General features: G+C 51.9%; 9 protein-coding genes across 9 annotated transcripts; 3 read left to right on the top strand and 6 right to left on the bottom strand.

The window, feature by feature from the left end:
• Window positions 1–453: 453 nt before the first annotated feature.
• On the bottom strand, window positions 454–1,722 carry CPAR01_10730 (SWIRM domain-containing protein; the record flags this gene model as incomplete). Its single annotated transcript, XM_060494990.1, has 1 exon — window positions 454–1,722. The coding sequence occupies one exon, from the start codon at window positions 1,720–1,722 to the stop codon at window positions 454–456; it is 1,269 nt and encodes a 422-aa protein (XP_060347172.1).
• A 478-nt stretch (window positions 1,723–2,200) lies between these two features.
• On the bottom strand, window positions 2,201–2,878 carry CPAR01_10731 (uncharacterized protein; the record flags this gene model as incomplete). The annotated part of the gene is made up of 1 exon (XM_060494991.1): window positions 2,201–2,878. The coding sequence occupies one exon, from the start codon at window positions 2,876–2,878 to the stop codon at window positions 2,201–2,203; it is 678 nt and encodes a 225-aa protein (XP_060347173.1).
• Window positions 2,879–3,501: 623 nt separating this feature from the next.
• Window positions 3,502–3,717, top strand: CPAR01_10732 (uncharacterized protein; the record flags this gene model as incomplete). The annotated part of the gene is made up of 1 exon (XM_060494992.1): window positions 3,502–3,717. One exon carries the CDS (start codon window positions 3,502–3,504, stop codon window positions 3,715–3,717), a length of 216 nt encoding a protein of 71 aa, XP_060347174.1.
• A 2,529-nt stretch (window positions 3,718–6,246) lies between these two features.
• On the bottom strand, window positions 6,247–6,981 carry CPAR01_10733 (uncharacterized protein; the record flags this gene model as incomplete). The annotated part of the gene is made up of 2 exons (XM_060494993.1): window positions 6,247–6,603; window positions 6,925–6,981. 2 exons carry the CDS (start codon window positions 6,979–6,981, stop codon window positions 6,247–6,249), a joined length of 414 nt encoding a protein of 137 aa, XP_060347175.1.
• Window positions 6,982–12,482: 5,501 nt separating this feature from the next.
• Window positions 12,483–14,306, bottom strand: CPAR01_10734 (F-box domain-containing protein; the record flags this gene model as incomplete). The annotated part of the gene is made up of 1 exon (XM_060494994.1): window positions 12,483–14,306. One exon carries the CDS (start codon window positions 14,304–14,306, stop codon window positions 12,483–12,485), a length of 1,824 nt encoding a protein of 607 aa, XP_060347176.1.
• Window positions 14,307–17,902: 3,596 nt separating this feature from the next.
• CPAR01_10735 (fungal specific transcription factor domain-containing protein) lies at window positions 17,903–20,247 on the top strand (the record flags this gene model as incomplete). Its single annotated transcript, XM_060494995.1, has 6 exons — window positions 17,903–17,948; window positions 18,151–18,636; window positions 18,686–18,984; window positions 19,043–19,374; window positions 19,428–19,784; window positions 19,833–20,247. 6 exons carry the CDS (start codon window positions 17,903–17,905, stop codon window positions 20,245–20,247), a joined length of 1,935 nt encoding a protein of 644 aa, XP_060347177.1.
• A 304-nt stretch (window positions 20,248–20,551) lies between these two features.
• CPAR01_10736 (uncharacterized protein) lies at window positions 20,552–21,120 on the bottom strand (the record flags this gene model as incomplete). Its single annotated transcript, XM_060494996.1, has 2 exons — window positions 20,552–21,046; window positions 21,112–21,120. 2 exons carry the CDS (start codon window positions 21,118–21,120, stop codon window positions 20,552–20,554), a joined length of 504 nt encoding a protein of 167 aa, XP_060347178.1.
• A 683-nt stretch (window positions 21,121–21,803) lies between these two features.
• On the top strand, window positions 21,804–22,910 carry CPAR01_10737 (uncharacterized protein; the record flags this gene model as incomplete). The annotated part of the gene is made up of 1 exon (XM_060494997.1): window positions 21,804–22,910. One exon carries the CDS (start codon window positions 21,804–21,806, stop codon window positions 22,908–22,910), a length of 1,107 nt encoding a protein of 368 aa, XP_060347179.1.
• Window positions 22,911–23,365: 455 nt separating this feature from the next.
• CPAR01_10738 (CFEM domain-containing protein) lies at window positions 23,366–23,701 on the bottom strand (the record flags this gene model as incomplete). Its single annotated transcript, XM_060494998.1, has 1 exon — window positions 23,366–23,701. The coding sequence occupies one exon, from the start codon at window positions 23,699–23,701 to the stop codon at window positions 23,366–23,368; it is 336 nt and encodes a 111-aa protein (XP_060347180.1).
• Window positions 23,702–24,691: the final 990 nt, after the last annotated feature.

Genomic DNA, 24,691 nt, shown 5'->3' on the forward strand with positions numbered 1-24,691 from the left:
CAGATTTCTGTCGCACTCCGGGTATCATGGTAGTTATCCCTAATGCTCTGATGTAGTAAATGGCTGTGTCCGTGATGTGATGCCGCATGTGTGATGAAACAGACCCAAAATATCAAGACCTAAGGAAACCTGAATTCCGCTCTCGCTGAACGAAAGAAAAGTGAAGGACCATGTCCCACGATACTGGAAGTAGGAAATCCGGATTTGGGAACCAATCCAAACCTAAATCGCTGTATGCAAAGCAATGCCCCTAAAAGGAAAAAATAACGAGGGGATAACTTGAGTTGTTCTCATGTGTCGTATGTCGTAAGTCTATTCAAGTCATCGTAAGAATGGCGTCGTGGCAATAGTTTCGAAACGTGACGATGGTAAGTATAGGTATACCAGGGTCAAACACCATGCTTCATGCCAGATGATGCATGGTTCTGAAGAACAAGTTGCTTGGAGAAATGTTCAGAGAAATTTGGCGGTCCATTTGAGGTCAAGCCAGCCGACCTTGTCGAAAGCTGTCCAAAGCTTGGAAGCTTTGTTGACATCAATCTTACAGGCCTGCTGAGCGTCCGTCTTGCGGAACTCTTTGCTAACCTTGGCACACTCGACCCGACGGACGAAAATGCGTCGCTTGCTTGTAAGATAGGTAGCGCAGTCGAGTCGAAGGTTTGCAGCAAGGCTAACCTCGTCAGGGTGAAGCAAGTGAACGTTGGCGTCGTCGCTGAGATCGATGGGGGCGCCTTTCCAGTCTACCTTCAAGCAGTTGGGCTTGTCCGGCAGCGAAGAAGTCGGGGGGCAAAAATCGGGAAGGGCAGCAAAGTCGCGGTCTTCTCTGTTCGGTGCCACGATACGACGAGCAGGGTCCGGAGTCGAACTGACGCGGCGAGCATGGCGAGTCGGGGGGCTGTTGCGGATGGGCCGAGGAGCTTGAGCCTTGACAACACGTTCAGGCTTAGGGTTTGAGGATAACGAAATCCTAGGCTTGCTGACTGCTGGCTTGGAGGCCTTGACGGGTGTGGACTTGGCTGGGGCGATAGTCTGATATCGCACGACGCTATTCCAACGGGCGTGGTTCAGCTTCCGGTCGGCTCTAACCTGGTCCCTCTCCTTCTCGTACCAAGACTTCCTCTTGTTCGCAAAGAGTCTCATGACCTGCGACTTGAGTTGCAGAGCTAATTCGTAGTCTTCTCTGAGAGGAGGCGAGCCCTCGCGGAATAGGCCAGGAGGTCGCGTAACAATGTGTTCGTCGACAAGGCGTCTGTGTTCGATGGATTCGGTGCTGGGAAAGAGAGGCGGCTGTGTCGGACTGGAAGCCGCATCCTCACGAGGGTATAAGATCGGATCCTTTGCAGGAGTTCCAGGAATGGCTATGTTGCTGGACTCTGTGATGTAAGGCGAGACTGGAGGCGACATGGGCATGTGGGGCTTGGATGATTCGTTGGCGCCCGATGCAGTCTGTACCGTGTTTTGCTGACCTTGGCTGAAGCTGTCATATGGAACCGGCTCTGGAGGAGACATTAGATTGCTAATGTCGAAAGCCCTCTTCGGCTCTCTAGCCATCGTTGTCGCTTGATGCGGCGTCATGTGGTAGTTGGGCTCCATTGCTTGTGAGATTGAGGTCAGTGGAGATGGCTGCATCCTAGAGAACTTGAAAGGGATTTGTGAAGTGTGGGTTGAGTCCAAGGTTCTTGTAGGTTGCGGAGCGGCGGTATGGTTGGGTTTGTCAGCCATCTTATATGTTGTTGTTGGTGGCGAGGCGGAGTATGGAGATATCGGAGTTGGGGTATTTCGGGTGTAAGGGAAGCCGGTGGACAGCGGAAGAACAATTGCGTGTTCAGGGCTGAAGAGGGGACTGAAAAAGCAACTTTTTTGCTCTTAAGCGTCTGACTGCCTTTGAACGAGATTTGATTGACCAGCAGGTGGTTGATTGTGTTAGGAGGAGCGAGGGCCGTCAGTGGGGGATTTGTGACCCAATTGATGATGACGTTCGCTGCGGGTAGCTTGTTTGAGTGTCGCTTTACTGCGGTCGGGTGCTGACGCAGCCGTGCTGAGGATGGTGGACAGTGGGAGTAATGCGATGGACCTTTTCCTTGTGCGCTCGATGACAAGCACAAGCCTCCATTAACTTGAATTGAATCAAGAGTAGACAGACGTGTGCGTCAGTGTCAAACGAGCAGTGAGAGGGCACCGACTGGATAAATACTGCTATTTAGGGCGGGGCGAGGCGCCAGAAGCGAGTTGATATCTGTGTGGAGGGGCGGGTTGGTGGCGGTATGTACCAACTGAGAGGTTCGAGTACGGTAGTGGCGATGGGCGCTGGGCAGAGGAACCGCACAGTTTCGAGAGCTTGATATGTCGATGTTTGACACGGTAGATGGGGAGAAGTGGTAGAAAAGAAGAAGAGAGAAGGAAGCGCAAAGCGTGGCTCGGAGGGCAGCGAGAAGAATAATAAGGACTGATCTAAGGCGAAGCCTGGCGCAGAGTGGATGATGGATGACTGAAGGAGGTGAGGGCGAGTGAGTGCCAGGTCAGGTTGGGCAGGAGGATGAGGAGTAGAAGGAGGAGTAGGGTGAGGGGAGTAGACTGGGTTAGGTAGGCACGTAGGGTGAAGAAGATGGAGACGGAGGGCGTGCAGGGTGTCACAGTCCACAGTGGGTGTAAGTAGCGACGAATACGGTACCAGGCAGGACCTTCGGGAAGATAGAAGGCGGGATACGGTCGGGGGAACTTTCCAGGCACGAACGATGGCTGGAGTCCTTGCTGGACATGGAACATTCAGGTAAGAGGACGGGTCACAATTGAACAGCACAGGACGGGGTTGTTGGAACAGACATGGCCGAAACAGAGAAACAGAGGTCCTGATGACCCAGCCATGTCTACTTACCATCTTATCTTACACTGTCTACTTGCCCGTGAATACCGTAAGGCATGTAGACCAGAGCTGGAGTGACAAGAGACGGGATAGAGAGAAAGTAAGAGGAAAGTCCGGGGGGGCAGGAAGGACGAGAATGCGAATGTGGAAAGTGGTTCCCTTTCCCTTCCCTCTTTCTGCTTTACAGTACACAGTACCTTAAGTGGGTGTTTGGGGTCTTCAGGTTGTTCTGACTGAGGTGGGAAAGAGGAAGAGTCATCCATCGAGGTGATAACCGCACACCCCTTATGTCCTGCCGACCTAACTCTCTTCCTCTTCCCCTGCACCCGCTCCTTGTCTGAATCATCTGTGTAAACCCACCCCTCCCCCCAATCGAGCTCAATTGCACGCCCTCTATTTGCGTGACTGCTGTGTTGCCTTGCGGGCTTACCCAGTAAGACCGAGCCACACCTCACCACTCAATTGCCTGGCATTGCCCTCTGATGTGATTTGTTCAAGGCAGAAGTCGACGAAGCCCCCAGAAGTGAGCATGAGTTGTTGATGTTGTCGGAACTGTTGTTTTGGTTATTGTTATGATTATTATTGTGATGGTGGTTGATGTCGTCGTCGTTGTCGTCGTCGCTGTACCTGGTCTCTCCATGTCGCAGAGGACCTTGCTTCTCCTCCTAGCTTCTTCATGCGCTACCAAGCCTAAGGGAATTATACATGCGGAGGGTGTGTGCTTAATTATCGCGATGACATTCCACGCTTTACCTGCAGAGTCTACGGATACCTGGGCTTGGAAAGCACAAAGAAATCTGAAAAGAGAAGGAAGGGGGTTTGTGTCACAGTGGCTTTGGGCATTAAACACTTAAACATCCCAGCACTCCATGTACCTCATCCTCAGAAGTTACATGCTTCCATAATCGATACCTCCCCGCTCTCTTCTGCATACCTCATCCTCTGCCTTTGTGCCTCTAAGCGCCAGGTTTCCAAGTACGCAAGTGCACTGCTGAGAACCTTGCCTCGATCCAATGGATTCTCAGGTTCCGCAATCACAAAGGCTGCGTAAAGCCAGGTCGTCCATGCACTCGTCCTACCTAAGGTAGGCAATCTTCAGCCATGGAAGGTCAGGTACCTAAAGTAGTTAACGTAGTGGGTAGGTAGGCAGCCAGCCTCTGCCCTACCGTCGTGCCCCTCCCCCGCTGCCCCTCCATTCAAATGTTTGGGAGGAACTGGCCACGGGAAGGAAACCAGCGACAAATCCGATCGGACGATGAAGCGTTTTGCTTCCATTCTTCGACAGACTTTAACTAACCCGACACAATTCGCTGCAATTGCAAGAGGGGAGAAGGATTGGAATAGACCTGCTTGCTTTGACAACGCCAATGCTAGCGGGACGAACGGGCGGTAGAACCATTGACTTTGACAATGCCTCTCAATTGAGTCTCGCAGGGATCAACTACCTAGGTAGGTGATCTTTGCTCCATCTCTCCACTCTCCCTCTCCCCCCCTCTACTACGTACCTCCTCTGTGCCTCACGGTGAGATGGACTAGGTACGGAGGTACTTGGTGGTGACGGTGTGCCTCGCGGCAACGAGCGACGGAACCGCCTCCGTTCCCTCTGTCTCTCTCCCCCCTCACCTGATGCCACCACAAACACCGCTTCTGGCATCATGTCAATGGCCCCGTCATGGCGTTTGAGAAGTTGGAAACCAACCCTCTTTTACCTCCGTGCCATGCGTGCCTCTTCTCCGCCCAGGAAACCACGAACGAACGGTCAAGTCTCTAGGGGACGGACACGACCATGGGCACGACGGGCTCGAAAACGAACCTACGAACGGTGCATCTGACGGCACGTAGCAGAGGTGTGTGTCAAGCGAGGTGGGCGGGTGACAACCTGTCTCTGATACTTGGGTCTCGAATCCGAGTCACTTGCTCGCCGCCAGACGCCCAATCAGCCTCAGCTTTTAGCTTCCAACGGGCTCTGGGCCACGCCCCCCAAAGTCCTCACACAGGCTCACTCACTCACTCAAAGGCTAGGTAGAGTTGAATCCCCATCCGGCCCGGCCCAATCAACTCCGCTCTGGCTGCCGCACTGCGCATGTATCTCTGCTGCCGTACCTGATCGATACCCAAGACTGGGGCCATGCAATGAGGAACAGCCCGAACCAGGCGGTTGCCTACTCCATTTCACATGAACGGTTTGCTGCTGTGTACAGGGAATCAAGAAATCGTTTCATGTCTCACTTACTTTGTCGTCAAAAGGTACCTAGAATAGGCAGGCAAGTATAGAGTCAGGCTGGCTAACAGTCGATATTGGCGGTGCCATTGACGATAGTTGAAGGAGGGGCGGGCTGCCTTGTTCTCGTTGAGAAGATGGGATGGCACAGGAAACGTACCAAAGTACCGCCAGCCAAGCAGCAGCGCCGTTAAGCTTTCGGCTGCAGTGGTCAGCCTCGAGGCAATCCTGCCAGTGCCCTGTCTCATCACCTTGTTTATTACATGGTAATTATGTATAAGCCGAGCTAACCTCGACTACTGCTAGTAGATTGACCGATCTGGGTGATGAATTGAGTTGAGGTATGGGTCTTTCTTCCGACACTCGTCCGAACTGATGCTATGAGTTGCTTGGAACTAAGACTACCGCAGTAGCAACAGCCAACAGGTCCATCTTAGCAAAGAGGCGTGAGTGTGATTGCGACAACTATGGGCAATTGGCATGGCTTTTTGGAGCCTGGCCATGCAACCTTGCCAAGGCCTAGCAAATCCGATGAGGGGCAGAATCCAGAAAGACCCAAACAAACGCACAAAGCGATGGAGTAATATATACACTACAGCAAGTACAGCGCAGGGGGTTGCCTGGCACGAATCTTGACGCAAGGTGCCTTGCTTTACCACAGCGCATTGGATTGGTTCATGGTGGTGCACATTGGCCTCAGAACCGTGGAGCGAGAAAAATATACACTGCTTGCGGTATCCGTACTATCATGGCAGAAGTGGAGAGAGTCCAAGGGCCAAGGCTACCTTGGTTGCTGCTGGTGAAGTTTTGCTTGGAAAGCATTGTCGCATTCGATGCGCCGCCACACGTTGTAACTCCAGATTGGCCTGGCACGCCTACTATGTAGACAGACTGAATATGACAGGGAATTGGCAGGCATGGAACGCAAGGCATTGTGCAGAAACGACGGGCAATCTTACGGTATGTGATGCAGCAGCCGTGTTGTTAGCCGCAGGCAAGGGAAGGCAAGGGGGCCATTTGTCGGCGAATTCAATTCGACCATGTCAACAAAGTCGGGCAGAATCAGGGACGAAGAGGCAGTCTATGGATGGATCAGGATCATGGAGCCGCAGAGGGCACCTCATGGAAAGGCGGGCACAGCGCAGACAGCAGACACGGCAGGCTAGGCTGGCTGCTGGCCGCTGGTCCCTTGTCGATGCTGGATGCTGGATGCTGGATGCTGGCTGGGGATCCCATCGATTCGGTCAAGACACACCTTGACATCCAAAATTTCCCTTTTGATGCCGCTGATGCCAGTCGCTGCAGGAAGCGTGGCAATCGGCAACGGGATGGCACAAGAAGGAGAGGCGTACAGGGTGTCCATGTTGGGCAGTTGCAATTGACCAATGGGTGGGCTCATTGACCGCTCAATTGCGCATCCAGAGGCTCCATTCTCCTGCCTGGAGAATGTCAATCTTGCACACTGGTTTAGCTCCGCAGACTTGAGCACTAGACGACGGGTCCAAGTCAAGTCAACATGCTAAAACACAGAAATGCAGCTCGGAAAACCGTGTGACGGAATGAATGAGTGGCACTTGAAGATCCAGCAGGAGGAGAGAGGCGGACAACAAGAGCGGAAAGTGCGGTGAGGGCGCGTAAGCCTCACAGCTACCTAAGGTAACAAGCAACAAGAAGGCCAATTGACAAGGCAATGGGCGGCCTCCCACGTGCTATTAACATTGAGTTGGCCTCAGGTGCAGGGCCGAACGAACACCAACACCAATAAGAACAAGAACAACAAGACCTGGACAACGTCTCCTGTCCAATTCAATCAAGCAACAGGACAGCCCTCGGTGCGTACCTTAGGTACTTTGGTTCCGTACAAGCAGAGACATACAGTTGTTTGCACCTGTGGCATTGTACAAAGTGAACAACCGAGAGTAAGTAGAGGCGGGGGCATCCGTTGTGGCGATGAGATGGACCTTGGGCGGGATGGCGCGGCCAGCAGCCAGAGTGACTCTTTCATGTGCGCAGAGTTACGAAATGCAGGAGTCACCAGTTGGGTTGTGTGAGTCACAGGGAAAAAGCGACTCTAAATTGAGGGATCATGGAGACTTCCATTGGACTCTGGAGTGCGTGAGTGCTTCTCGTTGGTCTTGCCGCGCCTCAAGTCGAAACACTTGACCCCTGCAACTCTTTTCGGACTAGCGTGATCGTCGTCTATCGATAAGACGTCACGACAAAGGTGGGACCTTGCTGCACCTGCGGCCTGCGGCCTAGGTACCTACCTACCTACGCCTACGAAGAGGCGCCGCCGTTACTCAGGACGGGAACCATCGATTTTTGGTACAGCTGCAACGAGTAGGTAAGTACCGCTTGGGATCGGGTACTTCTTGCCCACCGTTTGCACCTTGGCCCCTCAGATTCTGGGCATGTATGTTTCCAATGGAAAGTCCCATTTTGACCTTTTGTACACTTACAATCCAGGGAAGGTAACTAACTCCCATGAGTCCCAGGCACCGTTCCTCCCGCTCTATGACTTTCCCCTAAGTACCCAAATAATAACGTAAGACTCAAGGAGGCAAGCATCGAGTGATGCTCTAGCATCCATCGCCTTCCACGTCCTTCGATGGATTTGCGAGAATGAACGACCCGAGCAAAGAAAAGGAGCAACGACCTGGACCGAACGACCCGAGCCCGCATCTCTGGATGCCCTTCGCCAGTCGACAAGGCCCTAGTCTTTCCATTGCCAACCCCCCTGTCTTTCAAGGACTGAACAGTAGTTACGTCCAAGCCCTGCCGAAATAAGGACCTTGCATGGCAACGCACCCAGTCCGCAAGCCAAACATCTCATTCGGCAATGGACCCAGCTCAGCGCTTCCAACGCCATCTTCCACCTGCTAGGTACTCCGTACATTCCTCTTCATCATTTGCATCTCTGCCAGCCTTGATTCAGCCCGCGAACGCTCGTCAGCAAACATCTGCCATACCTGAGAACAGGAGCAATAGACTGAGTTGACTCAATTACATTTTTAAGAAATGGCGAGCGGGTGAAACGCCGACTTCACAATGATAGAGCATACCTAAAGCTCACGACACGAGCATGATGGACACTCAGCACCCTTGTACTGCATAGCAGAAGAAGTATTCGAGCCATCCCCTTGGATTGGAAAGCTGCGAGTGCAGACTTCTGGAAACCCCAACGCTGCAACGGGGCAAGGTCTAAATCCTCCGACGCCCCGAGCTTCCCGGAAGGACGAGCTGTGGCGTCGCCATGCAATAGATTGAGAGTTCAGCGATGACTGTGGCAGCAATGAGATAGGTACAGCAGCTGTACGTAGAGTCAAAAATACATTTGTCAGTGACATCTCATTTGCTGCCGCCCAGAACGCTCCGACGTCCTGGAACAGAATACGACGTAAGGTCTCGCACCTGCGGCCCGCAAGCAAGACAAGAGACCGACAGGCGAGTCTGAAGATGGAAGGTATCGGGACACCGAACTTTAGGATCAAATCGGTAAGCAATGTGCAACTGAGTCGCTGTCGAGGCGAGTCTTGGAGATGACCGTCTCTCGTCTTAGGTCTAGGAAGCCTTGACATATCATTTGTCACAAGGACATTGGACCATACCTAAAGTTTCTCTTTTTGCTTGCAGCAACGGCTTGGTCGATAAGTTGCGGAAGAAACGGCGGGAAAACAGAAGCACTCCTCGCCAATGACCACAGCTCTCTCGGCAGCATTCGGACGCGCAATCGACGCTGGCTGCCTGCTTTGAATCCGAGGCGCGGTTCTCGCGGATAGCAAAGGCAACGAGACATTTCGAGTTTGACTAGCCGGGCCGCTTTGAAATCTTGAGAAAGCCCAGATCATCGCCCCAGATGGCCCCCCCCGATCAGAGGGGCTCCAAAAGACCCGAAGGACCCCCCAACTGGCCAAAGGCGCACTGTGTCCAAAGGTCTAATTCAGGCGAGTTGGAGCATCAACGGAAACTTATCGATAGCGGGAACGGGCGCTATCAGTAGCAGCCGCCGTGCAGCACCACATCACCAGGCCCTCGGGTGGTCGGTGGTGGTTTGGTTCATCCTCGTTGTCAGCTGGCGACCACAACCTCTACCTCTGCTCGCTATGGTTGTCTACCAACCTGAGATGGTGTCAATGATGCGCTCGACGACCACACCCTTGCCAACCAAGACTGCGGCCACATGACTACCCCCCAAGCCCCCTCCTTGCCACCAACCGACCGACTACGACTGCGTGGTCTCGTGGGTTGGACAAGACGCGCCGCTTGGGGGGCTTGCGGGCAGGCATAAGACGGCAGTAACGGTGCTCTCTGGCGCGGGTTCCGTCTTCTGGACCTCGACCTCCGCATCCTCGCTCGTAGCCCGTCGGCGCATTGTCGTCATGTCGTTCGTTCCCCTTGGTGGGTTTGATCGCTTCACCATTGTAGTAGCGGGATGATCACGAGGCCCGAATCTCAAGTGAGACCACCATCCCACACCTTGTCCTACTATGGACATCTTATCTCACGATAATTACTGGCGATAGTTATCGGAATAGGACTTCGCCGTAGTGTGTCCGTTGATCAATCAGGCTTCGCTCACTCTCACCCCCCCCCCCCTGTTTCCCAATTGGATCCCATCAGATGCCAAAAAAGGGTGCTCGGAATTGACCACTTCTATGTACTGGCCTCGCGCATATCTACCACACTTACCCACGAACCTTGGCGATTCTTCGCGGCACTAAATTGCGACATCAGCAATCCACTTCCCAACACCCTCCTGGCGTCTCTCAGTGAGTCGAGCGACATCGCAAGGCAAGGGATTACGGACGTCTTCTGGCCCAACTCTCCCGAGAAGAGGGGAGGGGGCGAAAGGAGGGGTAAAACGGAGATGGCGGTCAACTGGTTCGAATTGTTGGCCTAACCTGTAACTCGTTCGCATCTTCATATCGGCCGCGGGCAGTGATTTATCGACGAGACGCGCGATACGCACCGCCATGACCATATATCGCCATGATTGGTTCAACATTGTTGGCCCAGCGTCCACTTTCAATCCGTCTTTTTCCTTGCTTCTTTTCTTTTCTTCTTATTTGCCTTACCTTAGCTTGCCATTGACTGCTGGATCTAGATCTTGTCACAAGACAGCCAAGTGCGGTTGGTCAATGTCACCGACAATACCTACGTCGCCCGCCATCCGCCGCCACAAGGAGGGGGATAAGGATGAAGCGGCGGTATCGATATCCAGCCTTCCTTATCACCCCTCCTTCTTATCTTATCCCCTCCCAACCGCACCCGTATTTCTCTTACTCCTCCCACCCCCTCAGTACTCTCACATGTGAAGGTACGTGGGGCACAGAGTGCGGCATACAAAACGGCCTGCCTGATCTAGCAAGCAGGGACGTAGACCCAGTGGGTCAGCCAGGGCCCAACGGGGCCTGGATTCCTCAGCAAAAGAGCAAGACAATTCTCAGCATGTGTGCTTACTGGTAGTGGAATTTGCTTCATCATTGCCCTACTCCGTACACAAGTTGAGTGAATGAGCCGTAATTGATGAATCTGAATATGATCAGTCAATTGGCCTCGGAATTCATGTCCGAATCTATGCTGGATTCATCCTTCAAGAACATTATATCTCACAAAGCTTGTCAGGTGAAATGCGGCCAAGTCCAAACTTGAGACAAAATGTCTCGGCTGTACGAGAAATGGACCGGATTTTATCAAGGACTGTACGAGATACAGCTCGTCACATGGTGCGTCAAATGTGCCAACCCCCCCCCCCCCCGGGGGGGTGGGGGGGCACCTCAAATACCTCGACTGCCACAGTCTGTGTTAATTGAGGCAGCTACTCGAAACGTTAGCCAGGGCAGTGTGCTTGAAAGTTCTGTCCTAATTATGGCACGATGTTGCCAATGAGGTGTCATGATTCCTTCACTTTGTAGACTTTTCGACGCGGTCCTAGACATCATTGGGTACCTGAAGACATCAACGTTCTCAGAACTCAAGGTCATTTTGATGAATTTGATCAGCCCAGCCGCTGATAGCCCTGCAATTGAGATTTGAATCATGGAACATCACTTCAAAATATTCACTGGCCATGTTCGGCCCGTGCAAGTGTCTTAATGGCTCCAGCAGCAAGACAATTTTGATACCGCTTCGTTCATGATATCTGTTTCGATAACCACATGCTCAAAAAATTCATGCATGGAAGTCCTCTATGTGTGCTAGTCATATCAATACTTGCAGGAGCCATAAACCATACATGAAAAACGTTGGCGAGCCTGCTCCCACTATTCCTCCAGTTTGTCAAGCTCTCAGCAATGACGTCTGCGGTCTATCTTGCATTCCGGTCCAATATCTAATCAAGTCTATAGACGAGCGCAATGAGCACTACAACGCAGCAACGCGATATCCTCGTGACAATGCCTGAAAGTGATACTCGGCATGAACGCATTCTTAAAAAGACGGATCGATTGGTATATCCCAGCTGATCTGACCCCACAGCTTGCCTCTTCCATAACTTTTGTCTCTTCAACTTCAATATCATGTCGACGATGCTAAGGTAGGCTCCATGTCAGAAACCATGTTGTTCGTAGCTCAGACGTCCATGGATACTCGACAGCTCGACCCTCGTTTTCACAACCACGGTACCAAATCGAAAGCTCAGTCTAACGAAATGGCCAAGTCTACCAGGCTGATGGAGTCCGCCAAAAGAGATCCTCAGTAGTGGGTGCTTCGTTGATGTAGCGATCCATTAGACCTGACCGCTAAGCCTCAAGGCTTTCTTTCAGATATCCTATTGCACATGCCAGGTATGCATAGAATCTCTCACTGTTGTTTAACTTCTCGGAACAGTAGATGACACTGAGAACTTTATGCATCATGATCACCATCCAAGTCGTCGTCTAAAGTTGGGATCAAACCCTGACGGCCATTCGACATTGCCGCTACCTTGCGTAGGAGTTGCTATGCTTACGCGTAGCTTCTCAACGAGGATAATGCGAGCAAGGGCTGGAACAATGATGACGAGACATGCCGTGGCCTCATTCACGTCTTCCAGGCAACAGCTTGTTTTCTGTTCCTCACAGGTACCTATCTGCCTTACAAAGCAGTTATTGCCTACCGCTAGTTACGCAAGCTCGTTGACCATATGAGGCTACTCCAGTATGCTTGTGTGAACAGGTTGGCTACCGGGGCAAGGTCTTCGTTCAATGGTGGAAATGTCCCATCAATTGGCCAAGCGAGTCTGTGGAAGTCTTCCCCGTGGATTCACATGGCCTAGTCGCGTATGTTCGCCCATTGCGGAGATACGAGCGTCGAATAATGTCCTGTCCAAGCCGCAGCTGCCTAAGCTAGCCAAGAGTTGAAACCTCTCGTCTAACCTCAGGCAGGGTGGTGCTAGCTTTGGTCCCTCATCGAAGTCGTTTATGAGAAATCATACACAACGAGACTCTCCTTCCCGTCCATAGCTTCCTTCAACACGATGACCATTTCGTCATCAAAGCCTACCCAGTTACGTCGGTCGTCCCAGCGGTCTGGCGTCGCTTCAGGTGAGGGCACGATGGTATCTGTGAAAACAGAGCCTGAGGTTGTTTTTGGCCTGATCTCGATACTTTTGCCACTGACGCGTCCCTCGAGTTCCCAGACCCGTATTTGTTCGCCTCGAGAGCTGACGCTCACGGCTTTACCTCGTGTCGTGATTTCAGCGTCGCTGATGCCTGATGTATGGCCCCAGAGGCGAATACCTGCAGAAATATCGAGCTTTGTAGCATTTGATGTACAAATATATAGAATCATAGTGTTATCTGGTAGTGCAGCCAAAAGATACGGATGGCTGTAGCACAGTGTCGTCGGGCCTTCGGGCGTCTGTGTTTGGGATGGAAGCTGCGGGCTCGCAGTCGAGGAAGTCAATAAAACTGCAGGCGCAGCCTTCACAGGCTTGGTGAAAGCGAGTCGTGTTGAGACGATTTCTGAAGCTGGCTGGCCTGCGCCTTGTGGCCGTATCTGTAGATCCTGTATACCAATTGACCATCCTTCCAAAGTGGAAAACGTATATGCAATCGACGCGATTACATGCGAAGTCACCTGGCGAATAGACAGAGCCAATGGGGCTCTAGATGTGTGTGACTTGAGTGAAGTCAAAAGAATAGGAGCCGGGAGTAGCGTGGTTTCTTGCAATGGGTTCTGAGTTTTGTCACACTTTGACAATGGAGACGCTGCCATGGGCCTTTCTGACTCTGGAAGGGTCGCAGTTTCCGCAGCAGCCTCGCTCCCCCTTTCTTTCAAAGTAACAGTGTCTCGTTGGCTGCTGGACGCCACTAGCTTCCCGCCAGAGGATGCTCGTTCAAAATCGTAGAGAGATATCAGAACTGATTCTGTTGCCGTGAGTATAAAGGGGTGCTGATAGACGATCTCCACCAGTCGGCCGTTGCTGGACTTTTCGTGCTTGTATCTTTTCTGAAACCTGCCTTCTTTAATATAAAGCTCCCAAACGCCAAAGCTCCCGTCCAGAAAACCGACTGCGACGTCAAGTCTCTTATTCTCAAACTTCCGGGCATCAATCGCTAAGCAAGTAGGAGATGATCCGCAGTTTCCATGCTTGAAGCTGATTTGGGCGACAGGCTCTCTCGTCTTGAGGTCCCAGGCTCGCATGCCAGAAACGCAGTCGGCAGTGACCGCGATTCCCTCAATCACTTTGAGTAGAGTCTTCCCTGCGCCCGCAGAGCCGAGCAAAGATTCCCCAACCTTCACCTCTTGAACCAAAGCGTTACCACTAGCCCAATTGTGCCGTAGTTTGTACTGGCGTTTCCAATCGACAGAATCTCCCAGAGCATCTCGCCGACCCCAGCCACCGTCGGCCCAGACGGTTCGGCGTGTGGAAAACTGTATTCGACTGCTGTCTCGTGCAGAGCCATCGCGAAAACCGGGTATCTTCAGAGCGCGCGGCAGGACGAAGCGGTGATAAAAATGCGTGCGCCATAGCTGAGAGTCGGCAGAAAGGCGGTAGAAACGGCGGGAAACGGGCGAGATACCGAGAAGATTAGAAGTGGACAAGAAGGACAGGATGCGGATGAGAAGCTCGTCGGATAACGAGGACAGCAAGTCGATGGCGGCGAAGATAGCGTTATTGTCTTGAGATCTCGATTTCGAATCCGAATCGTAGGGGTGGGTTTCGGTAAGGCGCGCACGCTTCGTTGGTCTGTGGCGCTCGTCGCTACTGCCGGGCTCATTGCGCCGCTTCCCTTGCATTTTCGAAATCGAGCAAAAGGCTTGTCCAGAGCTGCCTTACATGTCTTGTTGTTCAAGACGTCCTCTAGTCAAAACTAAAATGAGCGAAAGGTGCGTCTTCAGTGGTGATCATGGTGCTCGGTGACGGTGAGGTCCCCATCAAACATGAGGACGAAGTGCTAAGGCGGTATTATTAATGGTCACTGATCAGAGCCACTAAGGTAGGTACACAGGCAAAAGGCGCGGTCACTGCCCGATAAGAGATAAGATAAAGCTCAAACCGAGGGCCTGTGCACGCCCGAGGCGGGGGCCTGCCGCTCCCCCACGATATCTTAACCTCGATCATATAGTGTCCCGAAATATTAATTCGTTTCTAAAATGTCCAGACCCCCCATCGCTTACATCAAGGGCTGCGTATCATTTGTATGTGACTCTGCTTGGAATCTCAAAGCTCATATGACACCCTTTGAGGCGGAAGGAAGTATGATTAGGTACTTGGGCAAACTTGGTGATGACCCTTGAGGGATTGTCTCCTAGCATCATGGTATCGCGATTGGGCAGGTTGAAGAGCATTAGGTACTTATTTATAATGCCTTCTTCGTAGTGCTTTCCTCAAAAAAGACTCTCAATCACGCAACTAGGTCTCTTACCTATTCAAGACTTGACTCACCGATGCTATTGGTCTGAAACTTACATCGTGTATGCCAAGATCGAAGCCTGGCCTGGGTCTACGACTGGGAATATCAGAAACCATATAGAGGCCTTGTCAGTGCCCATGGCTGTGGCAGATCGGATTCAGGAGTGGTATGCCAAGGTACTGTGAACTATCAATCATTCATCAGTCAAGGTTTTCATGGACTTGCAAATCCCGAAAGAGGGACTCGGAAGATTCCGACGAGGCGATCCATAGAGATTTGGTGCCAACGTCGTGTAAGTTAGAATCGATTGGCGATTCTACTGTATAATACCTACTTACTCTTGGTTCAGGCAAGACAAGGTGTTAGTTGGGCCTGGATTGCCGGCCCTTTCTGCAGGTGGTCTCCATCTGATGGGTCTGCCGGAGCTGGGCAATCGGGGCGGGCAGCCGCGTTCTTGCCGCATTCCTGGTCGATTATCCCGTGCCCTTTACTAGCACTATAGTGTCCGTACAAGGAGGCACACGTACCTCAGGTATACCTCACGTCGATTCAAGCACAGAAGGTTCCAATTCGGGCACTGGCAGCGAAGACTCTGTGAACCGAACGCCGGAGCTGCGCACGGCCAGACTGCAGTGCAAAACGCACGACGTGCGGATGCTTTGGTTGCGCGAAGAGAGTTCCGAGACAGCGATGGGGCTGTGTGCGGATAGTGTGACGAACCTCTCTTGAATGATTCAAAACGCACTGCAAGTGGAGGTCGCCGAAATTGACGGGAGAGCGAGCAGCTCGGACGAGGTGGGGTGTTCTCGGCTTCAACTGGATTCTGCTGGACGGGGTGAAGATGATGGATGGGATCTGAAAAAGATCGGCTGATGAAGATTTTCGGTAAGCTAGGGTACCTAGCTGGCGTGCCGACGCTTGAAGCACAGGCGAAAGCTTAGGGGAAGGGAAGAGCACGGAATGATTGCGGGAAAGAAATTTCGAGCTACATCTTAAGGTAATGCAGGTTGTTTTGGCTTCCCGACAGAGACCGCCTGACGGAATACCTTGTTCACCACTGCATAGAGAGACAATAAGGTGGTGACTGAGTGATGGCATCCGCGGATGCCCGAGACGTATTTAGGTACATGCCATAAAGTCGGCCCGCAGACCATCATAGAAGGGGGCAGGTCGGGCTCGGTAAAGCTGCCGACAGGTCTTTACCATCATTCACCGTGGACTAAGACCTTGACACGTACGGAGAGTAAGGTAGATATCAGTATTTGTGCGGGTACGGCAGCATGCTTGTACTATGTATGTGCACAGCAACTTAGGTACCTCAACATCGAGACCATAAGCCAATCTACCTCTGGTATACCTTACTGCAATGCCATATCGTACGGCAGTGGAATACCCAGTCCATACAAAGTGCCCAAGTGCATGTGCGGAGAGCGAGTCAAGCATGGAAACTAGTGCATTCGACCCTTGTCTCCAGGATATTCTGTCGCTTCACTAAAAGGGAAGACTTTTACGGATATTCTTACTCGGCATATGGGTATCCGTATGTCTACCGTATACGGGCAATGAGAGAAGGTGGTGTCTTTCAAGTACTGCTTTACGTAGGTAGGTAGTCCAGGTAGCACGTCCTGAACTGGACCTATTTCATTGGCCGTCTAGGTCCGCCTAGCCAGGATTGCGCAATGCAATGTATTTCGTACTAACCGTGCCCAACTTGTAATTACCTACCTTCCTACCTTACCACGCTTACCCAGTAGATAGATACTTATTGCAGAGAGGGGTCGCTAGCGAGCCTTGCACGTTCTCAACTATCTTACCGCACAGAACGCCGATACTCACTTTACACTAAGAGACCTCAAACCTCAGCCTCACATTCATCCAAATATCAATCCCGGTCCACCAGCCTAGGCCGTCAGTTCTATCTCCTACCAGGCTCAACAGTTCCAGAATTATCTAATCGAGCTACACTGCCACAGCTACGTTGTTCAAGCCAAAGATCGATGAAATAAGCTCATTTATCGCTTCCCATACCTGCATTGCCGTTGCCTTTGCCGCATTTCGATTCATAGTTTATTCTCCTCCCATCTCCTCCCACACACAAACACACCTTCTCTCCATCCCCCACGCTCTTCTCTTAAACCTTCTAACACTCGCTGGCTCTTTGTGAGCCCTCTTTCACAGACCCCCTAGGGACGGTACTCGTTCCCCAGTGTCCATTATCCAGACCTAGACTACCACCATACTGTCGGTTCTATTCACTCCACATCCCTCTCAACTGATCACCTCTTGCTTGCCAACCACCCGTAGTGCAACTCATTCGCTCTCATTCTGAAGGAGGTACCGAAAGGCAACTGCATCTCCGATACAACAAGCGTTCCCGTTGTCTCCTCTAGCCGCCCAAGTTCTCGGTTTCCGAGACCATTTAATTACTGTCCTGCAGCGCCCTCCTTACGGGCCCTGCCTTGGCCAATAGTTCAGAGAGGACCTTGACGCACACTGGCACACACCGCCGCAAAGCACGGCTTAGGCACGCTGCAGTGTTGGGTCTGCGTTGTTCTTTATGAACATGGATTCCGATTCCCGGTCCGCGGGCCCCGATGACCAGGGCCTCCGTCGAGCTGTATGTCACATACATCCATATTCAGACTATTTTGCTTCACACGATCCATCGGACCTCTTTCTCACCAGTAAAACCTCGTCCACTAGAATCAAATACTGACTTTAATTCTTTGTCGTCTAGTGTGATCAATGTCGCACCCGTAAAGTTGGTCCCCCCAATACCGCTCGTGTCTGTTTCTTGACCAGCCCCCGATCGAAACTGTACCCTCCAAGCAGAGCATTCTTCCTGCCCTGTTGCCCCTCCTCCCCCCTACTGCCTTGTGCCAAGGAGATATAGCCCACGCGTTAAATTGAGAATCCGGATTTGCTGACAAGAACACGTTTTGGCTTTGTGCTACAGATCCGTTGTGATAAGAGTTCGCCATGTTCCAATTGCCGTATAACTCAACGCTCCTGCAGCTCAAATGGTGTTGGTCAGAAGCCGAAGGAGCAGAGACATCGCGTGCTCATTTCTCTTCAATAGTACGCCATCCACCTCGCCTTTCTTTGTCCCCTCCCTAAGTTCTCTACCTCACTTCATATCCCTCACTCTAAGATCAATTCACTGTCTTGTGTTCACCAACACGGCTCCCTGATACCACTGGGCTCGCGAAATCTGACGGAGCAAAAAGCCAATGTTGATATTGCCATAACTAGCGAGAAAAAGATTGATCTCATCGAGGAACGACTTTCGAATATCGAGGAGCTCCTGCGGAGCCTCAGCAACAACCCTCCTGGTGTAGGTGGTCATTCATGGGATGCCACTAGGGCCAGACATACGACGCCCTCAGCCTCGACCATCGGGGATGCTTCTGTCCTGTCCCATGACGGTGCAGATTCGGATTCAGCTTTCGAGGGCGACCTCTCTCTGACTGCCCACACCATGTTTGCCAGCGACTTTATCGAAAACGCCGTGCAGAGGACATCGCTCCAGGACGTGGCGCCCAACATGCAAGTTGCGCTCTCTTCGCTCCGGCATATCGTCGCTATGCAGAGCAAAGCCTCTTCCAATCGAGATTTTCGGTTCCGTACGCATCAGCCGCTTCCTCCAGGAGGTCTACCTGAATTGCCCATGCCGCCGATGAACGCCGTCGTTGCTTTGCTCAAGCATATGAAAGGTCCTCTCATTCCTAATCTTCAGAGTTCAACAGACTGACATGAGAATAGTTTCTCCCCCTAGCATATTTTCACTCGCATGCTCTTTCCTCGATGTTGATGACCTGGCCGAGCTCTGCCGGAGAGTGTACTTCTGCACCGACAACTTTGCTGATACCACATTCATCATAGTGAATGGGGCGCTCTTCTACTTGTTCATGGAACAAGCATACCTAGCATCGGATGCGACCGCGCGCGAAGAGTTTGAGAGGTACCAACATATGTGCCAGAGCAATCTAGAAATGGCGCTAGCTTCCTTGCCTTTGATGCTCCCTGCAAAGGTCGAAAGCATAGAAGCCTTGCTCCTGGCGGTCCGTAAAAGGTCTTGCTGTGCTTGTTTGTAGACGATACAGCTGACAGCGACTGTAGGCCGTTTATGCTGTGGATGTATCTAAAGCGTCGCTCGCGTGGCTTTTCACATCCACTGCTGCAAGCTTGTGTCAGACGCTTGGTTACCACCGCGTATCGCAAGTGAGGAGCGAGAGTACCGGACCTAGAGACATCAAGACCCTCTTGTTCTGGCATGTGTACATGCTCGACAAAACATTGTCTCTGAGAACGGGGAGAGCATCGGTCATCCAGGACTGGGACGTCACCTTGCCGCGGCGGGTCGACAACACCATGGTTGCGGATCCATGGGGTCTCATCATAACAACGTGGATCAAGCAGGCTGAGATCCAACACCGCGTTTATGAACAATTGTTTGACTCTACTATCTCAACGAGACAGGATATCAAGCTAACCTGCATGGCAGATACAGTCCACTTGCTCTGGGCCAGTCGCAAGAAGAGCGCATCGAGACCGTGCGTCGCCTGGAAAATGAACAAAAGACGATCATGGCCGCTGCGTCGCATGTGCGGGAGCAGGCTCTCTTCGGCCTCAAGGCCCTCAACGCATCGTCTATCTTGGACATACACCTGCGAGGCGACGAACTGACATTTCAGTCCACGTTGACTCTCATCTACAGGGCGTTGCCAGCGCCCGAAGGTTCGCCAACACGGTTTTCTCAGGAATGTATAGACACGGCACGATTTGCCATGCAGCTGCACCTTGAATGCATGCAGAGAATTGCCGAGGAAGGGCGGCATCTTAAAGCAGTCTATATTCACTGGTCAGTCGAAGCAGTAGACTATTACGATCCATGCTGACTCCTACGCAGGGCAATTCTCCTCACGCCTTTCACGCCCTTCTTCGTCCTTTTCTGTCACGTCATTGACACTTCCAACGCTGGCGACCTCAAGAAGCTTAATGAGTTCGTCGCTTCACTTCGACCCGCATGCGCCATGTCGGAGCCTGTAGAGAAGCTTCACCAGCTCTGTTCAATGCTCTGTAACGTGGCGACTCTATACGTGGAGAGCAGATCCCAGCAATCAAATGAACGCGGCCCCATCAACGACGAATTCGATGTCTACCTGAGCGCGTTGGGATTCCCGCCCACGGTGTATCCTGCTCAGGGCATGGATACTAGCGATATGTCGCAGCCTACCCTTCAAACCGCTCAACTGGGCAACTGGTTTTCGGGTAGCCAGTACATGATGGGATTGCTTGAAGAAGACCTAACCCAGTTCAACTAGACTGGCTGCGAAGGAATGGCCGGAAATGAGCCATCGCATTCCCGCCGCGTTGAGTACAATTGACCGATCGTGACCTCCCTAACACGATTTTATCTCCGAGAGTGCCTGGAGGATGCGAGGCTAAGCAGTGGCTAGCAATGTGAGAGCTGAGTGATAGTTCCAGGTTTCGCCACATGACATTGTGAGCCCATATAGAATGGAAATATTGTCGAAACGCCTCATTGCCTTAAGCTACTCCTGTGTCCTTTCAAGCTCTAGCCGGCTCTATTGCGCATGATGTTTGTCGTGCGTTTGGCTTGAGCTTTCACTCGGTGGGGTATTTCGGGTCGTAATGTTCGTAGTCTTCGTCGTCGGTATCGCTCTCAATCAGGACATCCCGTTCGCGTGCGTTCGCAAGTCTGTCTGCCTCTAGGGCTTGGCCGACTTTTGATCTCGGGGCGTCTAGCGCGTTTGGGGCATCGACGAGGGCGAATGCCGATTTGAAACCTGACTTCTTGAAGCCGCCCTTCTTGAGTCCTCCACCTGTCGTAGACTGCTGCGGCTGCTCGTTGTTGGCGAGCTTGATGCTGACAAGGCCATCCGCCCTGGCTTCAGCCTTCCGAGCTCGGGCGCCGGCGTTCGGATCGCGAACCATAGCCTTCATGTCTTTGAGACGTTGTTTATGGCTGTGGTCGTAGCTACTAAGGTGCGCCTCGTAATCGTTCATGCGAGAGTATCCTTTCGAACAGAGGCTGCAATAGAATGATTGCAGGGCTTCGCGGGCGGCTGCGGTCTGCGCCGGGGGCAGTGTTTGGTGTCGCTGGGCAAGCGCATGTAGAATTAGAAGTTTGGTCAAGCAGAGAGAGAAACTAGAAGTTCTCTTACCGGAGGCATGTTTGTGGAATTAAGATAGCGAAGAGCTACCGGTCAGGCGCAACGGGAATATGTGATGGTCGGTGTGGGGAAATGCTATCAGCGTATTTTTGGAGTCCTGGCTGAGATGTTACCAAGCTCGCAGGTTCCCGAAGTCCCAGCAACTTGGACCCACAACGTTGTGTGGGGAGTCGCAGCACGCCCTGAACATCACACATACCCGAGGTACTCCGTACCTTTACCACACATGGACACCTTGCCATGAAAGACTTAATCTACGTCTGGCCGTCAAACACGTACTAAGTGTGAAAAATATATCATTGTCGGGGGAATCATCAGTATTTTCACCAACACAAAGTGGCCAGGCTATGGCATAGTAAGTTATGGATGAGTGAAGGTGAGGCAAGGCTAAGCTGGGTAAGGTACCTTGCCGCCGTAGGTGAAGGTCTTGCGGCTCTCCGGATTGACGCCAGGCCCACTAAACCTGCAGGCTCAGACGCGGGAACTGGCAAGTGCTGCCGCCCTTGCAACGTCAACCTATGACGTTCCGAGGATTGATCAGCTGCCCAGTTTGACAATTTGGAGGCCGACATTTCTAACTTCACCTTCCAAGTCTCAATTCTCTAATCTGTACAGCTCAATTTCAAATTGCACATATTCTGCTTCCAAAGACCGGTCTCGGTCGTGCCGGCGCTTGCGTAGCTATGGAGTCTAGATCTCTTCACTCGAAACCGTCGGAAGAGACTCTTATATCGCTCCTTCAACTAGACCCGTCCCCAATCGAGACGCCACCGGCGGACGTTGATAAAGATCTTCCTCCTCTGCCTGAAGATGCCCTAGAGGATAGCATTGGCTCTCTCAGATCAACCTCTTCTGCGCCCGGATTAAGCGGCAGCGGTCACAGCGCTATCTTCTACCGTAAGTTGCCGAATGCGAATGCAGCGACAGAACCTGCTACCTTCAATTGCAAGTTGTATTGGCTAATGCGTACAAACCTTCTAGTAACACGGATCCAGAAGTTCTCTTCCTACCTAGTACCAGTTTTCACATCACTCCACGTCGTCAACACCTCGATAATACCACTGTTTGCGCGATCAGTCCCAGCTTCCGAGGCATACCTGCTACTTTCGAGGGAGATTTACCAAACATCTCTTACGGAGCCAATCCTCGTAGCGTTGCCCATCGTTGCACACATTGCCTCTGGATTCGCTCTCCGCCTAGTTCGCAGATCTCAGAATCTAAAGCGTTATGGAGGCAACACACCTGGCATGTACGCCTTGTATCGAGCCCAGACCGGCAAAACATCACGAACCTTGACCTACAATAGCGTCAACTCCGCTAGCAGGATATGGCCGTCCGTCAGCTACATATCTATCTCCGGCTACGTTTTCACGGTTCTTCTCGCTGCTCACGCAGGCATTAATCGGATCCTTCCCCTTCAAGTTGACGGCGATAGCTCGAACATTGGCTTGGGCTTCGTTTCGCATGGGTTTGCTCGACATCCCATCATCTCGTGGATTGCATACACCGGTCTTCTCGCAATAGGCTGCGGACATATGATTTGGGGCGCAGCAAAATGGCTGGGCCTGGCGCCAACGGCTATGGGGTGGAGTGGTAGTGGACACAATGTGATAGACAAAAAGGTACGACGGCGGAAAAGAAGAGCGTGGTGGGCGCTTCACGGCGCCGCTGTGGCTGCGGCCGGCATCTGGGCTGCCGGCGGACTGGGAATAGTGGCAAGAGGTGGCCCTACGGACGGATGGATTGGGAAGATTTATGATGATATTTACAGCAAGATTCCACTTTTGTAACTTAGATCAGGAGATCAGTAGTTTACAGGACGCACGATACCCAACCAACAGCAATATTTACAGCTAGCAACGCCAACTAACATAGACTGTAGGCCGCCCCAATATTTGTCTATTCACATTGATGCAAAAGTGTAGCTTGTCATATGGCCAAGGGCATTTGACACTCCGCAGGCAAACAAGGTTGCCCAAAAACATAAGAGAAATGGATTTCATCTACCTAACTAACCAGCGCTATTGTACATATGTGTACGAAGATCATGGCCGCAACTTGTCAACAACCCCAGCATCGAGAAAAAAATCCTTCTCAGACGTAGCTGCCCAACAACTCCCCTTACACTGTGCACGATTCTCATGCATACAGCACCATCTTAGGTTTTAAAGCAAATCCGTAGCTTTGAAAGAGAGCCTCGGTCGATACATGGCGGTTTGTATCAACGAGTCAACTCTGGAGGAGCCTAGTTCTTTCCTCCGTTGTTACCGCCGTTGTTGTTGCCACCGCCATTGTTTGTACCAGGGATGAAGCCACCGCCAGTGAGCTGTGGACAGGACTTCTGTGCAGCCTGAGCAGCCTTGATCAGGTCGTTCTGGTCTTTGCAGGCGCCGCTGACGCAGTTGACAAGTGAGTTGACATTGGCCTTTTGGCAGTAGCAATCCTTGATCTGATCTTGAGCGCAGCCACTCTTCTGGATGTCATCGTTGACACACTGCTTTGCGCAGTCGGGCACGTCAAGGCTGTCAGCAATGGCCATGCCGGCGGCGGCAGCGAGGATTGCGATGAATGATGTCTTCATTTTGAACAATGATGAATATGTTGAGAGACTATGTAGTGTAGTGAAGTCTGGGATGGTGTATATGGGAATTATCGAAGAGGCTCGTTGCGTTGTGACTGTAATGTGTGAATGGTAAAGGTCACATTCATCTTTGAGCGCGGTTGTGGTGAGCACTTATATATGTGGAACAGACAGGTATCATATCAGGAGTCTTTGGTGATTGTTCCTCTTCTCATCCTTTTGGTCTCCGCCCCTGACGTATGGTCTCGTTCCATCATCACGATCGTCGGCGATGGAACTTGGTATTGCCTTGTTCGTCACAACATGTTGATTGGACATCGGGAGAAGATGACCGCGCAATATGATCAACTAGGTTTTCGACGCACTGCCGAGCAGGAGCACAGGAACGCAGGAGTGTAAGAGTGCGTTCCTAAAACCTAAATCACGAACTTTTTGGGACCGGGAGTACACTGCAATGACCAGATCCCAACTTCTATACGCTTTGCTCCCTTTCCCCGGCCGACATAGCCTGCTAGTGCTGTTAATCAGCACCCTAAGGATCTTCTGGGTTTGACAGTCAGCGCCCAATCACATGAATTGTTGTTTGGGAGAGGGTAGGTATCGTTCTGGCGTTGATGCTGGAAAATGTTCCAATGCCTAGCTTGCATGAAAGACTCTAAGTCATGGGACGAGCCGTTCGGCTGAGGCACAGGCCTGCGTTTTGATCGCTTCGAACCGTAGAGAGGGCTATGCCGTTACGTATGACGGCGTGGCCGGCAACTTCAAGACGCAGAGCCGCGTCAAAGCCACGCGCAAAGATGACTGAGCACCCAACGGCTGTGCTTCTATCTGAGCATTCTTTGGTGGCTTCGCCGAATTCCTGTCAGGTAAGCGACCTTCGAGACGTTTTCCAAAGTCAGCGTCACCGAAATGGATGTCACATTATGGGTTCTGTGCGATTCCCTGAGGATCATTCAGTCGTATAGGTAATCAACCCTGTGTGCTGGCCAT

This window comes from Colletotrichum paranaense (assembly GCF_030867605.1).
Source record: "Colletotrichum paranaense strain IMI 384185 chromosome Unknown Scaffold_8.1, whole genome shotgun sequence".
NCBI lineage: Eukaryota > Fungi > Ascomycota > Sordariomycetes > Glomerellales > Glomerellaceae > Colletotrichum > Colletotrichum paranaense.